This window comes from Olea europaea, unplaced genomic scaffold (genome assembly GCF_002742605.1).
Source record: "Olea europaea var. sylvestris unplaced genomic scaffold, O_europaea_v1 scaffold3574, whole genome shotgun sequence".
NCBI lineage: Eukaryota > Viridiplantae > Streptophyta > Magnoliopsida > Lamiales > Oleaceae > Olea > Olea europaea.
Window position 1 is genome coordinate 2,569 of NW_019254926.1, and position 14,434 is coordinate 17,002.

At 32.7% G+C, this 14,434-nt stretch overlaps 1 protein-coding gene across 1 annotated transcript; it reads left to right on the forward strand.

Moving 5' to 3' along the window:
• The first annotated feature begins 23 nt into the window (after positions 1 to 23).
• On the forward strand, positions 24 to 2,701 carry LOC111386485 (ribosome biogenesis protein BOP1 homolog). Its single transcript, XM_023010951.1, has 4 exons — positions 24 to 594; positions 698 to 782; positions 1,336 to 1,514; positions 2,285 to 2,701. The coding sequence occupies exons 2-4, from the start codon at positions 748 to 750 to the stop codon at positions 2,368 to 2,370; spliced, it is 300 nt and encodes a 99-aa protein (XP_022866719.1). The 5' UTR covers positions 24 to 594; positions 698 to 747; the 3' UTR covers positions 2,371 to 2,701.
• The last annotated feature ends 11,733 nt before the right edge of the window (positions 2,702 to 14,434 follow it).

Here is a 14,434-nt window from a genome sequence, read left to right on the forward strand (position 1 = left end):
TTATTTACTGATTCACTTTTACCTTATAATTGGAATGGTCTTCTTCATTTTATTGAAGGTGACAGAATTCATCTAATTAGTTTTTGTCTTTCAGTACAAGATAAAACCACTTGGGCACTTACGGCTACTTACTACGTTAGAGGAAATATGTGTTGAGAGATATTATGAAAATGAAATATTAACGTGTGTACTGAATTTATTTAATTGACTTTATATTTTAACTATTGTTGTAAGTTGTAACACATGGTCTTGGTATTGTTGTTCTATGCTTTGATGAGAGGTATTTTCATTCATAGGAATCAGGCTTAGCTGTGAAGCAATTATTGTTATCCATGTTTTTTTGCTAAATTCTTAACTCATTTGTACGTGAATCTAGATCAGTATTGATCCACCAACTCTCTAAGAAACTTACCCAAAGAATACCTTATAAGTTGAGAGGACTTCCTGTTTCATCTGCCTTCCATCCAAACCGTAGTATATTCTTCATTTCAACGAAGAAGGATGTGCGCGTTTTTGATCTGTTAAAGCAAAAGCTTCTTAAGAAGCTTGAGCCTGGAGTGCGTGAAGTTTCCTCCATCGGTATTCACCCTGGTGGTATATTTCTGTTCCCAAGATTGTCTCTCTCTCCGTGTTAGCAAACACAGACACATTTTTTCAAGTCATATCTTTGAACTTGTTGGTTCCCCTTGTAATTTAGGTGATAATGTCATTGTGGGAAGCAAAGACGGAAAATTGTGCTGGTTTGACATGGACCTTTCTTCTCACCCTTACAAAGTCCTCAAGTATGTAACCACTATTAATTTCTATTCAAGTTGGTTTTAGTAAAGTTTCTTGAACAGGATTTCTTATTATTATTATTCTTTTTTATTATTTTTTTCCTCCTGTTTGAAAATGTTGAAGATCTCTTGAACTTGCCAATTTTGCATTGATAGAATTTTTGGCAAATGTTAAGATGGCATGGTAATTCTACCTGTGAAAATATAGATGGGATGAGCAAGCATGGATCATTAACTCCATTGCTGGTGTAGATTAATAATATGAGATTTTTTGGATGATATAAAAGGTAAGTCAAGCTTGTAAACTATTCTTTAGTTCTAGGAGGGTAAAGCACGAGTGTATCGTTCTCTTGCAAAGATTCTGTTAGTGCAAGAAGATTTCTGTGATTGTCCATAAACTTGGAAGGGCTGGACAGTATAATGTATAAGCTTTTAACTTCTTATCTAATATTGTTCAATCCTGTCAAGTTCACCAAACATGTTTTGAAGTTACTCTTTGTTTATATATTGTGAATTGTAGTTGTGATATGACTTTGACACCTGGTTTCTAAATTTGCAGGCCTCATAAAAAAGACATCAGCAAAGTCTCTTTCCATCATTCATACCCTTTATTCTCCTCATGCTCAGACGATTGCACCGCATATGTTTTCCATGGAAAGGTTTATTCGGATCTGAATCAGAACCCATTAATTGTTCCCCTGGAAATTCTACGTGGGCATGCTAGTGCAGATGGAAGAGGTAAACATTGTTTATGCTTGCCTTTGTTTCAAAGTAGAACTATTTTGTTTGGACTAAAATATTTAATTCTTCTGTACCGAGTTCAAACTTGCTTTGATAAAATCAACTATGCCAATTCTATGTTGAAGGAAATAGACGGCACTACCAGCATTAATCAGACACGGGAAACTTTGATTTCTGTTCTCCTAAATGTCACATTTGCCCAGTTGTTGAGTCAGATGATATGTGTCTCTTGACTCTTTATCTTTATCATATTACTCTTTTAACATCCTGATCTTTTGATCGATAAACCAAAATTTGCAAGAAAAGAGGAATTGTTTAAATTTATTTGGCCGTGTAATATTGTATCAATCTATGTATGAGTTCGATGTTTACATAGTATCAGTAGCTGCACAAGTATTGGAAAGTAACTTGTGCCCATGACTAGCGAGGCCCATTTTGTTGGGCGGGGTTTGAATTGGTGCCCCTTTGGGATCCCTGGACATGTTTTTTACTTCCACTACTTTGAGCATTTTTGACGGAAGTCTGAAAACAAGGAAAATGACCTTTTTTTGGCAAGTAAAGACTGACTTTTAAGTAAGTTTTTCATAAAGTAACTTCTGTAAAATATCAAACACGTTTGTCTCTAAGCTTAAAGTTACTTTCTACGAATGTTTAGGCTTTGCATTAATGTAATAATCTATCGTGGCCTCTGAACTTCGGTAATTAGCTGCTCGAGATACGTTCATATTGTGGCATAGCCCACTAAGATGTGAATGTGATTTTTGCAGGAGTTCTGGACTGCAAGTTCCATCCAAGGCAACCATGGCTATTTACCGCTGGCGCCGATTCAGTTATCAGGCTCTATTGTCATTAAGAAAGGTCACAGGGGACGGTAATAGTATATCCTTCAAGTTCCATTGTTAAAGGGCGTTGGAAGATTATCAGATCCCAACCTAGTTCAGATTCTTTCCGAGGAGAGAATGAGAAAAGTAATTTAGTCCGTATTGGAACCTTGAAATGATAAAAGGTATATTGTTCTATTTGTTTTTCACCTTATTTTTAGCGACGAGTCTTTTTACAGAATACCCAGTGTTGTTTCAATACATTGTTATTTTGACATGGTGTTTGACGTGTTGTGTAGTATTACAATATGGGTCTGATTATTTTTCAAGCTAATTTTATTCTAAATTCTCATTAATAAGTTTGTCAGGATTCTACCTCTTGTAGAAGCTTTTCTAGAAAGCGATTAAGCGATCCTGCATCAACTTCTTTTATAAGTTTTTATAGCTATAGTACTTTTAGAAAATGGGTTAATTTCACAAATGGTCACTGAACTTACGAAAAAAATTACAAAATGGTCACTGAAGTTTAAAACTTTCAGTAAGGTCACTCAAGTTTTAGGACGCTTTCAAAAGTGGTCACTGAAGTTTAAAAACTTTCAGAAATGGTCACTATAATTGAAAAACACTGTTTTCAATTTTTTGGGCTACTTTTGCGATAATTTTTCGGTTACTTCCAACCATCGACACTGACAAATTTTGATACCGTTGCAAAGCCCAAAACGTCCTCTTCAATTACCATCCAAAATCTTCTTGTAACTCCGAGGGATTCGACCGGAAAATCGTTGCAAAAATCGCCAAAAAAATTCTTAAAATCTGTCCAAAATTTCAGATTTTTGGGCGACTTTTGCGGTGATTTTCCAGCGACTTTCGACCACCAAGACCGTCGGATTTTGATACTGTTGAAAAGCCCACAATGTCTTTTTCAATTACCATCCAAAATCTCCCCCAAAATTCAAAAGATTTGGTTGGAATAAACTCACAAAGTCGGCATCCCAAAAAGGCAAAAATCTGTGTAGATTTTTCAGATTTTTGGGCTACTTTTGAGTCAATTTTACAGTAGCTTCCGACCACCAATATCGCCGAATTTTGATACCCTTGGAAAGCCTACAATGTCCTCTTCAATTACCACAAAAAATCTCCACCAAACTCCAAAGGATTCGGCTGGAATAAACTCACAAAATTGGCTATTCGAAAAGGTAATAATTTGCCCAGATTTTTCAGTTTTTTTGACTACTTTTGCGGCAACTTTTCGGCAACTAGACCGCCGGATTTTGGTACCATCGGAAAGTCCACAATCTTCTCTTCAATTTTCATCCAAAATCTCCCCATAACTCCAAAGGAATTGGCCGAAATAAACCCACAAAGTTAGCATCCCAAATCTGTCCAAATTTTTGTCTTTCCTAATCCTCTGGAGTTTGGGGGGGGGGGGGTTTTGGGGGGGAATTTATAGGGTGACCATTTCTGAAAGTTTTGAAACTTTAGCGACCGTTTTTGAAAGCGTCCTAAAACTTGAATGACCATTACTGAAAGTTTTAAACTTCAGTGACCGTTGGTGAAATTAACCCTTTAGAAAATTATACAAATATTTTCAAAAGCAAATTTTTAATACTATAAGGGTCCATTTGATTGCAATAATGGAATTCGAGTGAAAAGAAAACGAATTTCAGGGAATTGAATTGTCTAAAACTTATTTTATTGGGAATTGTCAATTAAATATATTTGATTGATATAATTTTCTATTTGAAAATATTGAAATCTTGGATTTCTTGGTATTCGTTTGACTTTATTTTCTTGAAATTTGTCAATTAAAGTGATAGAATTTGTTTTCATTCCAACAAAAAAAAAAAAAAAAAGGCTGGATGGCACTTTTCCACCAAAATCAAAAGAAAATAAATTTCTTAAAAACCAAGAAAAAGGGTCATGTTTCCACGGAAAATGTTGCCCATCAAACAAGACTTTTGGATGGAAGTTCCATTTTCATGGAATTGGTTTGTATCAAATAGGCCTTAACTATATTTTATTTTTTTAAGAAATCAAACGGGATATAAGCTGGATTGGGAATGAATTACCCAAATGGTCATTGAATTTTACAAAAAGTTTTCACGCGCTCACCGAACTTTAAAAATCACCCAATTAATCAATGAACTTTGGAAAAGGTTTCAACGAGTCCACAGGTCATTGGACTTTACAAAATGTTTTAATGAATTAAGTGATTTTTAAAATTCAGTGACCTTGTTATAATCTTTTGCAAAGTTCAGTGATGAATTATATGATTTTTAAAGTTCGATAATCCCAAGGAAACCTTTTACAAAATTTAATGACCATTTAGATAATTCACTCGCTAGATTGGCCATGTCATGCTACTCATTTTCTTCTCTTTTTTTAAGCATGGCGTACTTGGTTTTTATCTAATTAAAATTTGAGAGTTGTTTGAATAAAATGAAATTGACATTCAAGAAACATATTCTATACAAAAATATGAGCAATTGAGATATACAGGTAGGACTGTCAATGGATCGGATGTGCTCAAATTCGATCTGATCCGATCCGATAATCCGACGGATATTTGAATGTTAAATCCAAATCCGATTAACTATGTTATCAGATTTGGATTGAATTCGGATCAAAATTCAATCCATTAACAGCCCTATATACAAGTTTTAAAAAGTCTACATTTTTCGTTTCATGTAATCTTGTGGCCTACTCTTTCTAAATGAACTTCCCAAAATCAACGAGAGAAATGAAAATCCAATATAACTGGCCTAAACCATCAAAAACATCTATGACCTGATTTTGAGAAGGGAAACTACCCTGTTTAGCCATATTTTTAATATCTTATTTTTTTTCTTAATTTAATTTGAATTACAATTTCTCAATCGTATATTTCATCAAATTTTATTAAAAATCTTTCTTTTACTCAAACCGAACAGGGACAAACTTATTGGGTATTTGTATGTGAAAAAAAATGTATTACTAAAAATACTAAAATTGTATTCATGTTTTTACTTAATTTGGAATATTTTATAATAAAAAATACTCACATGTTGACCTTCCCCATTTAAAAATAGGATTGTATGTACAGAGGGGGTACACTTTATAATAAAAAATACTCACCTGTTGACCTCCCCCATTTAAAAATAGGAAAAAATTGTATGTACAGACGGGAGACTATCGAACCGTGTCCCCCCTCTCACATAACAGACGGGCCCCGCGTGTATTAAATAATGTCGAGCCGTGGCTCCCACCTCTTATTGTGAGTAGTAGGTAAAATATTAGGTAAAAAAATCGGTACGTATAGCACGATCCTTACAAATATAACTGAAGTTTATCTCCAAAATCACGGTTCAGAGAGAATTGATTGTAGCGAAATACATGGAAAACACAAGAATCAAACTAGCTAATTACACGGAAAACTCAATATTCAAGTTGACGCGTACAACTGTGGAGTACAAAATCAATCGGGTTTCACTGGAAAAATTCAATACAAGCATCCCATCTTCAGCAGCCCATACAAGTCAGGAATCGATTGGTTGCAGGCTTCAATTAAAAAAAAAAAAAAGGTTGAACCCTAACCTTAAGGCCCCCACCGCCCCGCCCCGCCCCGCCCCCAGAACTTTGTGAGAGAGGTAAATCGCGGAATGTGCCCACCATGCCAGGGAACAAGCGCTGCCTGTACACTGCGCCTACAAGGAGTCCAATTCCATGTTTCGAAAATCGAACCCCCACGACTGCCAGCAAAGCGTGAGATAACCTCATTTCTGTCCTTTGCATCACTAGGCTATGCCCCGGGGGGCCAGGCTTCAATTCTCTTCGACTTCTTCCGGTTCATACCTATTCCACAAATAATATGTTGCGACATTGAGGAAAAGTAGGTCTCCCAAACCAGCAAGCATTTCCCTTATTCTTCTATGCTATCTTAAAATTTACATCTACAGAACATTGGGGAAGAAGGTGTATCTGGGTTTGATATGTATCTTAAAGAATTAATTTGTTTCCTCACATAGTCAGTGAATTTAGCTTATTATTCCTTTTTCAGAATTGGAGTCCTGGGGGATTCCTTTCTTTTCCAAATATTTCACAGTTGAAGGTAATTATATCACGATCTTGTATTTTCACAGCTTTTATTTCCTGGTGTCTTCTATTCCCTAATTCTTGCACATTACTAAAATCCGGGTTATAACAAAACTTAAGCAAAAAATTCAATGTGAGGTGCGAGAATTTCGAAAAGTGGTCAGCAAACTCTACACCGAGCAACATAGATTACTGATGGAGTTTGAAGTACAACTAAGCTCATATGATTACAACTAGGGCTGACAAGAACCGAACCGACCCAAAATTTTCAGGTATTTGGAATCGTCGGGTCCAAATTTAATTATGAAACCGTTCGGGTTCGATTCCATTTGGTTCCGAGGTTCCGTATTTTAAAATTTTTAATATTTACAAAGTTTCATTAATTCAATTAATGATATATTCAATCTTAACTCTTACAAAATAACGTAGTCCAATCTTATGTATTTTTTGCATCTCTCTTTGCTGAGTTCTTCATAAATTTAATTATTAAAATCACAGAAAAAGAAGGTAGCGATCTCAAAATAAATAAGAAAGACGTTGTAGAGCTTAAATTCGATTGTCTCCAGTAGAAACGACAATATAGTAGATTAACAGATTTGAATAAAATTGAGGTCAATTTGATTAAGTTCGCTTTGAAGTGAAAATTAGAAATAGGAAAATCATATTTTTTGTTTGTTTGAACTAATTTAACTAGTTAACAAATTTATTTAGAAAAAATAGAAAATTTTGCTTATTTAAAATAAATTAATTAAAAAAATTAGGAAAATTTGGTTCTTATTCGATTTTTCTGGTTTTGTTCTAGAATCGAGAATCGAACTGTACTCGTCAGTTCTCAATTCCAATACCCGTTCGGGTATTTAACTTGAGAAGAATCGTCAGGTTTGGTTCGAGAGTTTTGTTCAGACCTAATCACAACCACAGGAAGGTAGTTTTTACTTGAGCTGATGCTTACCCAGCTGACATTGGAAAGTACTTTTGTTGGTGCTGCAAAGAAGCCAAAGGTAGCCATTGCCTCGGTCTTGCACAACGATTATGAAGAATAGAGAATTCTGACTTTGTCGACTCGGTGTACTATGAAATGTTCCATTGTATCATTAGTTGTGTGATTTGTGATGCTTTTTGAACAAATCTCAGCCATTGTAATTTACGAAGTGCCATGAACAGTTCATACAATTCATAGACTGCTCTGTTTACACTCAAGTTTCACTATTGATATATTTTTTTTAAACAATAAAATGAGTTGTTCTACAAAATATATTGCAACCTAGAAAGAGATGTGGCCTTTGACAAAAACAATTAGTCAAAAGTGTTCTTGTTCACACATAAATGGTCAGACATATAAAATGTGTAAAAAATCTGCATTATTTTCCTGAAATGAGTCTTAAATTCCAATTAATCATAAAAAGTTATACTAGTTTGGAGATGACAAGAAACAAAATTTTCTATAGCAGAAGCAATGCAATAAGGTATAAAAAAAAAATTAGAACTCCATCACCCTCTTGCCAGCTTTCTTGGTTATTGGCTTCTTCAAAACAATTTCTCCAGTGTGTTATATCGAATGTCAGTATGTCGTCCAGCCTTTCCTTTGATTCAAACATGGTTATTGACCTTGTCAAGCGCTTAGATAGAGTGTGATGTGAGTTTGGAGGGGTTTGTAATGTTTATGCAATAGTATTATCCATTACTTATTGCATTTGATGTGAGTTTTATCATACTAATCAGGATGACCCATTAAAATGTTGTTTTGTGTTGGATTTTGAATGACAACGTTGGAGATATTGGAGCCTGTTTGTTTCGAAACTGATCAGGTGATTAAATGGCATCTACTTGCAACTACCGCATCCGTATCATATCTCCCAATTCGGTTTGAAGTGAAAGCATATATAAGCAGTGTGTTAAATCTTGCCTGTGAATATAGCAAGCCCTGAAATGATAGCAATATTGACATAACAAACAGACTATTATGAAATTTTAGCCTCATGAATAATACAGAAAACGCTAAGTTGCGAATAAAGAACTCGAGTGGCAAGATTTCATACAGAAAATAACATTACAACACATTTTTTTGCCATATTAGTTATATACATAAAAACCTTTCTGAAATAACCACTCAATCACTATTTACTAATCAAACTGGTTGCTTTCGTTTGTATTCACTTGTCCACATGCATTGTCTGTAATTGTACATACAAAAAGGGATCCTTTTGCTTACTATTTATATTATTACACAAGGGATGCATTTGTAAATGCTTACGAAGATTCAGTATATTCTGTTGGAAACCCAGGCGAATGGACAATTCCCGATGAAGTACAAAACCAAATTGTGCTAGCTCCTAACCAGAAACAAAGTTGTAGAAGACCTACAGAGAAGAGGAAGAGATCATTTAGGGAAGGCAAACCGAAAGTAAGATGTGAACGTTGTGGTGAACATGGTCACAACCACTGAAGATGCTCAAATTTGGTCCCATCAAGCAAGAACGATCGACAGAGTAACAACCTGTAGTAGGTGTCAATGCCTGATAAAAGCACCAAGTTTTCATTCTTGAATAAAAACATTATTCAATTGTGACAATATGTCACATTCTTGAATTCGAAACATTATTGGAATAATAACGTTGAAATCATTTGTGACCAAATGTTTTTCCATTGTACAACTGAGAATTGATGTCTAGACAGTAATGTATTGGTTTTCTCAATGAAATATGGTTGCACTATTTAGTTAGTTTCTAGTGGGTGATTTCCATATAGTTGTTGTCACCGGATTTCCATCTAGTAGCTGTTTTTATTGAATATGAAAAAATGTGATCATAACTTTGCCTCTATCAAATGTGTGACCTCAATATTTCGTATGCAGTGTTTTTTGTTCTGTCGTAGTGTAGATAAAACACTGTAACCTGAAGTTATGGAACAAATGTGAACACTTAGAGGTGACATATGATGTTCGTAAAAAATCTTGAACTGTTGGTACCGGGTCACATTTCTGTTACCTGTGTTTCTAGTGAACACCGTAATCTGTGACCTGGTATTCATATGTTTAGTGTTGCAAAATGAGATATGTGACCTCATATTCATGCAATATGTGACTGCTATTCAAAATAACACGTCTCACATAGAGATATTTTTTCCAAGTGATTAAGTGCATCAGCAATTTCAATTGTTGCTCTTTCACTTTTGAAAACTTCATAAGTTTGTCCAGTGAATTGTTTATATAATTGTTCAGCAATTCTTTTAATAAATTGTGGAATATTATATTGAGAATCTGCCCATATAATATTCTTTACATTATAATCAATTTTTTTCAAAAATGATCTAGCATTTCCTCTAGTACTTGCTAAAACATAATTCCATGAATTAGCTTCATTTTTGATAATTTCTTTATTAGTGATCATGGCTATCATAATATGACTATACCATGCATCAATAAGTTTTTCTGGTTCAAGTGTACAGTCTAAATCTAGAATTGTAACTTGCTATTGATTGTTTCTCTTTGGAACAAATTCAAATTGCAAAAGATTCTGATTTGTTTCTTCATTTGTTGGAATTGGTCTAGGATTAAAATCTTCTTCAATCCTTTTACCATCTCCTTTAGGATTAGAACTAGATGGTTCTTCAATCCTAATTCCTTGCTCTGTTTTAGGTTCCCTAATAACAATACTTTCCCTATTTGTAAAGAATCTTTCATGAATTACAACTTCTTCATCAGATTCAGAAGTATTTTCTTGTTCACTTAAGGATTCATTAGGTTTTGATTCCTCAGTATCAAATTTTATTGTCATAAGATTTTCATTGTTTTCAATGTTAATCTTTCTTACAATATTTTCAATTTTTTGTAATTCTTCATCTTCAAATGAAAGAAGAACATTTAAGAGTCCTAGATCATTGCTAGTCTCATAAATGTTTTCAAGATTTTTCCTGAATTTTGACGTTTTAATTTAAAAATTTTATGTCAAAATTTCCTTCATTTTGATTTGGTTCAATGTCTTCCCCTTTTTCAAAAATTCCTAAAGAAATTTTAGGATTTTTCGTTTTTAAAAGTTTGTCATTCTTAACTCCTGCTATAATTATAGCAGAATGTTTTTCCATAGATTTTTCCGTATTCTCTTAAAGATTTTTAAGACGTATCTTAATTTCTTCAATACTATCTTTTAAAATTATGATTTCTTTTAAAATATCTGCAATAGACATATTATTCTTCTCCATAAAGGGCTTTAGCCATTTCATGACTGTTTTACTCAATTCTTTTAATTGTCTGCTTTGACTAGTTTCTGTCTCTTCCTTCCATTTGACATTTGGAAGGTTTTTTTGTTAAAGATAAACTTCTAGTAAGAAGTGGTCTTTGTTCTTTGATTAATGTCCTTTGATCATTAAAATTAATTTTCAAAGATCTTCTGGATGGTTGGATTAACCATTCAAATTCTATATCTTTATGCTCAAGATAATTTGAGAATAAAGGGTCAATTTTTATTCCTTTTGGTTCTTTAACAATTGTCATATTATGTTGATTATGTATAGCATAACTAACAAGATATGATATTGAAAAAAGTACATTATTGTTTTTGACTAAATCTTTTCTTCCATATTTGTGTATGAAAGAAAGTATTCCATCAAAATTTTGATCATGTAAACTTATTGAAAGTCTTGGATAAACTGTAAAGATCAATTTTCCATATGCTATATTCCCTTCAAGAGATCCTAGACATCCTTCAGTAGGATTTTATATATTTTCATCAATCAAACACATTGAAATAGGTTGATCAATTTTTTCAAATAGAGTACTTCGTATTTGAATACGAATTGCTCCAATAGTTGCCCAAAAGAGATTCTGGCTATTGTCAAGATTTATCTTTTGTTTGGCTTTATTTATGTCTTTTTAGTAAGTAAGGATATTCATATCTTACCATATGTATGTTGTACATGTATGGCAAACTCTTTTTGAGATACACTATAGTATACATGTCTATTTCTGTTCATAAATTTATCTAAGAAACCTGTTTGAGAAAAGATTTCTTTAGGTTGAATTGTAAGTTTTGTCTTGCATATCTTTGCAAGCTTTTTGTCAGAGATTGAAATTTCCTTGTGATTCAATCTGCTCACAGATCTCATCATTATTTTCCGTTTGTTCATTATTATGGTTTTCCATTTCCATAATTAATGATGACAAGTAATATAATGTAGAATAAAAGTTTTAACACTATATTCATATTTTTGTAAAGCATCAATCATATTCAATTTTGATTTTGCTATTTTAATTCTTGGTTTATTTGTTTGCAATAGATAATTATATCTATCCTTGTCATATATGTAAACTTCGTATTCAGAAGTGAATATAAGTATTTGTATGCTACAATTATGACAATCAATCATAATTATTTTAAACCTGTATATTCTACATATTCTTTTAATTTTTCAATAGTTAGTCTGTTATTTATTAGACTTATTTAAAATCTAAGTGTTAAAGTAAATCTAGATTTCTTTACTGCTTCAGGAAATCTATTTTTAATGGGTCTTCTCATAATGATTTATATTTGGTTTTGGCTCTGATACCATTTTGGGGAAAATGTGCAGAAGTGCGGAAGTCTATAAATTTTTTTATTTTGATGTAAAAGTATACAAAATTTATGTAGGCAGTAGAATCCATATGGAAATCACGCTTAAATAAATTAAAAATTCTTAAACTCATAACCTTCTTACAGTATGTATAGATTGATGGCTTATTCTTATACTTTCTTTCAGTATACTCCTTTGCCTCACTTTGGTGAATCACTTGGACTGTCTTCCCTAACAACCACCTGCCTAGCGGTACTATTTAGTCTCATTGATTCTGAAAAGATTCGTACATGGTTTGTATATAGAAATGAAAATGTATGAAGAATTGGCTAAAACATAATGTTTTATTCAAAGAAGAAGGTTTAAGAATATAAAGAACTCTTAAACTTATTTAATTACATAAAAAGATCCAAAATGGATTTACTGTCTTTGAGGATTTAGCCTCGAAAGGTATACATCAAGAATTTACAATAAAGAAAATTTTTCTTCAAAATTCTCCTCCTCTTCTCCTTCTGAAGTTCTTCTTTTATATCAGCTTGGGAAGATTCCTTCCTGCCCTTATCTGTTCTTTTCTCATTATCAACAGTTTTTCTTTTGCAGAAAGCAAAAGTAGTGATATGACAAAAATTTTATCTTATTTTTCCAATTTTCAAAGATGCCCCCTCTTTCAAAAAGCAGGTGTCTTCTTTGTCAAAAGTTGGCATAGCTTTCAAAAAGCAAATCAATTGCCTTTTTGAAAATTAATCTGATTGATTCTCCGGGATATTGCTTTCGGTGGATGCTTTTTTTATGGATGCTCCACTTGGCTTACTATCTTTTCCCCAAAATAAATCTTCTGGAGATTTTTCTTCATCTTTTTCTTCAATCAAATTACACCATTGGCATTCGTGATATTTTCTAAGACTTTGTTTTAATGCCTTGCATAATTGACCTTGGTAGTTTGATGGAGTATTGGGCAAATTATAAAAATTCTTCTCAAAATTGCAAACAATTTTTATTCCTTCTAATTGGATTGTTGATCCAGTCTTGCTTGTAACCAAGATAAAATCTGATGAATAATTTACCTTAATCTTTGATTCATTGTTAAAAGATTTTAATTCAGTTAAAATCCTTTGGTAAGAGTGATTTCTTCAACCATGAAGTGTTAATTCATTAACACATTCAACCAGTCATTGAATTGGTTTATTCAGAATCACTTCTGGCATTGTTTTGATCTGAATATGATAATATCCTTTAATAAAAAATCCTTTCTCATTCCAGAAAGGAATCATACTATTTATTTTCAACATCATTTGTAGTTTTTGATCTTTAATAACAAATTTCTTACAATCTTTTAAGACTTTAATTAAATTGCTATCAATCTTTTGTATTTCTTCTATTGATTCACTAAAAATTATCATCTTGATTAATCCACAATGAAATGTTGTTTATACCATTGTTGGATCAGTTCCTTCAAAGAAGATGAATTGTCCAAATTTCTTTTCCATTGTTCTGTAGTATCCTTTTTCTAGGACAGATGTTCCCACAATTTTTGCTTCTTCTTCACACTGAAGAAAATCCTGCATTGTAATTCCACTGAGAATTTGGACTCTCTTGTGGTTTAGGGATTTTTCCAATTCTTTTAAATCTACTTGGAATATATTCAGTTTTTGTATGGGATTCAACTGCATCTTTGAAAGATATCATTCTAATCCTTTGGTTTTCACTTGGTGGTGGTCTAAAGAGTTGGGCTGAAAATTTGGGCCTTGCTCTTGGACTTGGATTTTGACAATAATTTGGTTTCAAATGAATATTGTCATATTCAAAAAGTGATTTGTATGGCATTGGACTTTGGCCTTTGGCTTCATGAAAGTTTGAAAAGGCTTTTTGGGCTTCTATATAAATTTTGAAGCTGTTGTGTTTGTAGGGTTTTCCTTTCACAAGTGGTTCAACTTGAGCCCAATTTGTGTAGAAACCTCTTTGTGATCCATCATAGATTACATAGAACTTTTTACCTGCAATTGAAGTATTTACACCAACAAGTGATTGATTTTCTTGAGTCTTTGACTCTTCTTTTGGATTTACAGTTTGTCCAAGACTTTCAATAAGTTTACATGATCAAAATTTTGATAGAATACTTTCTTTCATACACAAATATGGAAGAACAGATTTAGTCAAAAACAATAATGTACCTTTTTTAATGTCATATCTTGTTAGTTATGCTATACATAATCAACATAATATGATAATTGTTAAAGAACCAAAAAGAATAAAAATTGACATTTTATTCTCAGATTATCTTGAGTATAAAGAAACAGAATTTGAATGGTTAATCAAACCATCCAAAAGATCTTTGGAAATTAATTTTAATAACCAAAGGACATTAATCAAAGAACAAAGACCTCTTCTTACTAGAAGTTTATCTTTAACAAAAAACCTTCCAAATGTCAAACAGAAGGAAGAGGCAAAGACTGGTCAAAGCAGACAATTAAAAGAATT

Coding starts and splice junctions, on each gene's coding strand:
- LOC111386485 (XM_023010951.1), top strand. CDS start 748: ATGGACCTTTCTTCTCACCCTTACAAAGTCCTCAA. Junction 783..1,335: donor CACCCTTACAAAGTCCTCAA/GTATGTAACCAC, acceptor CTAAATTTGCAG/GCCTCATAAAAAAGACATCA. Junction 1,515..2,284: donor TGCTAGTGCAGATGGAAGAG/GTAAACATTGTT, acceptor TGATTTTTGCAG/GAGTTCTGGACTGCAAGTTC.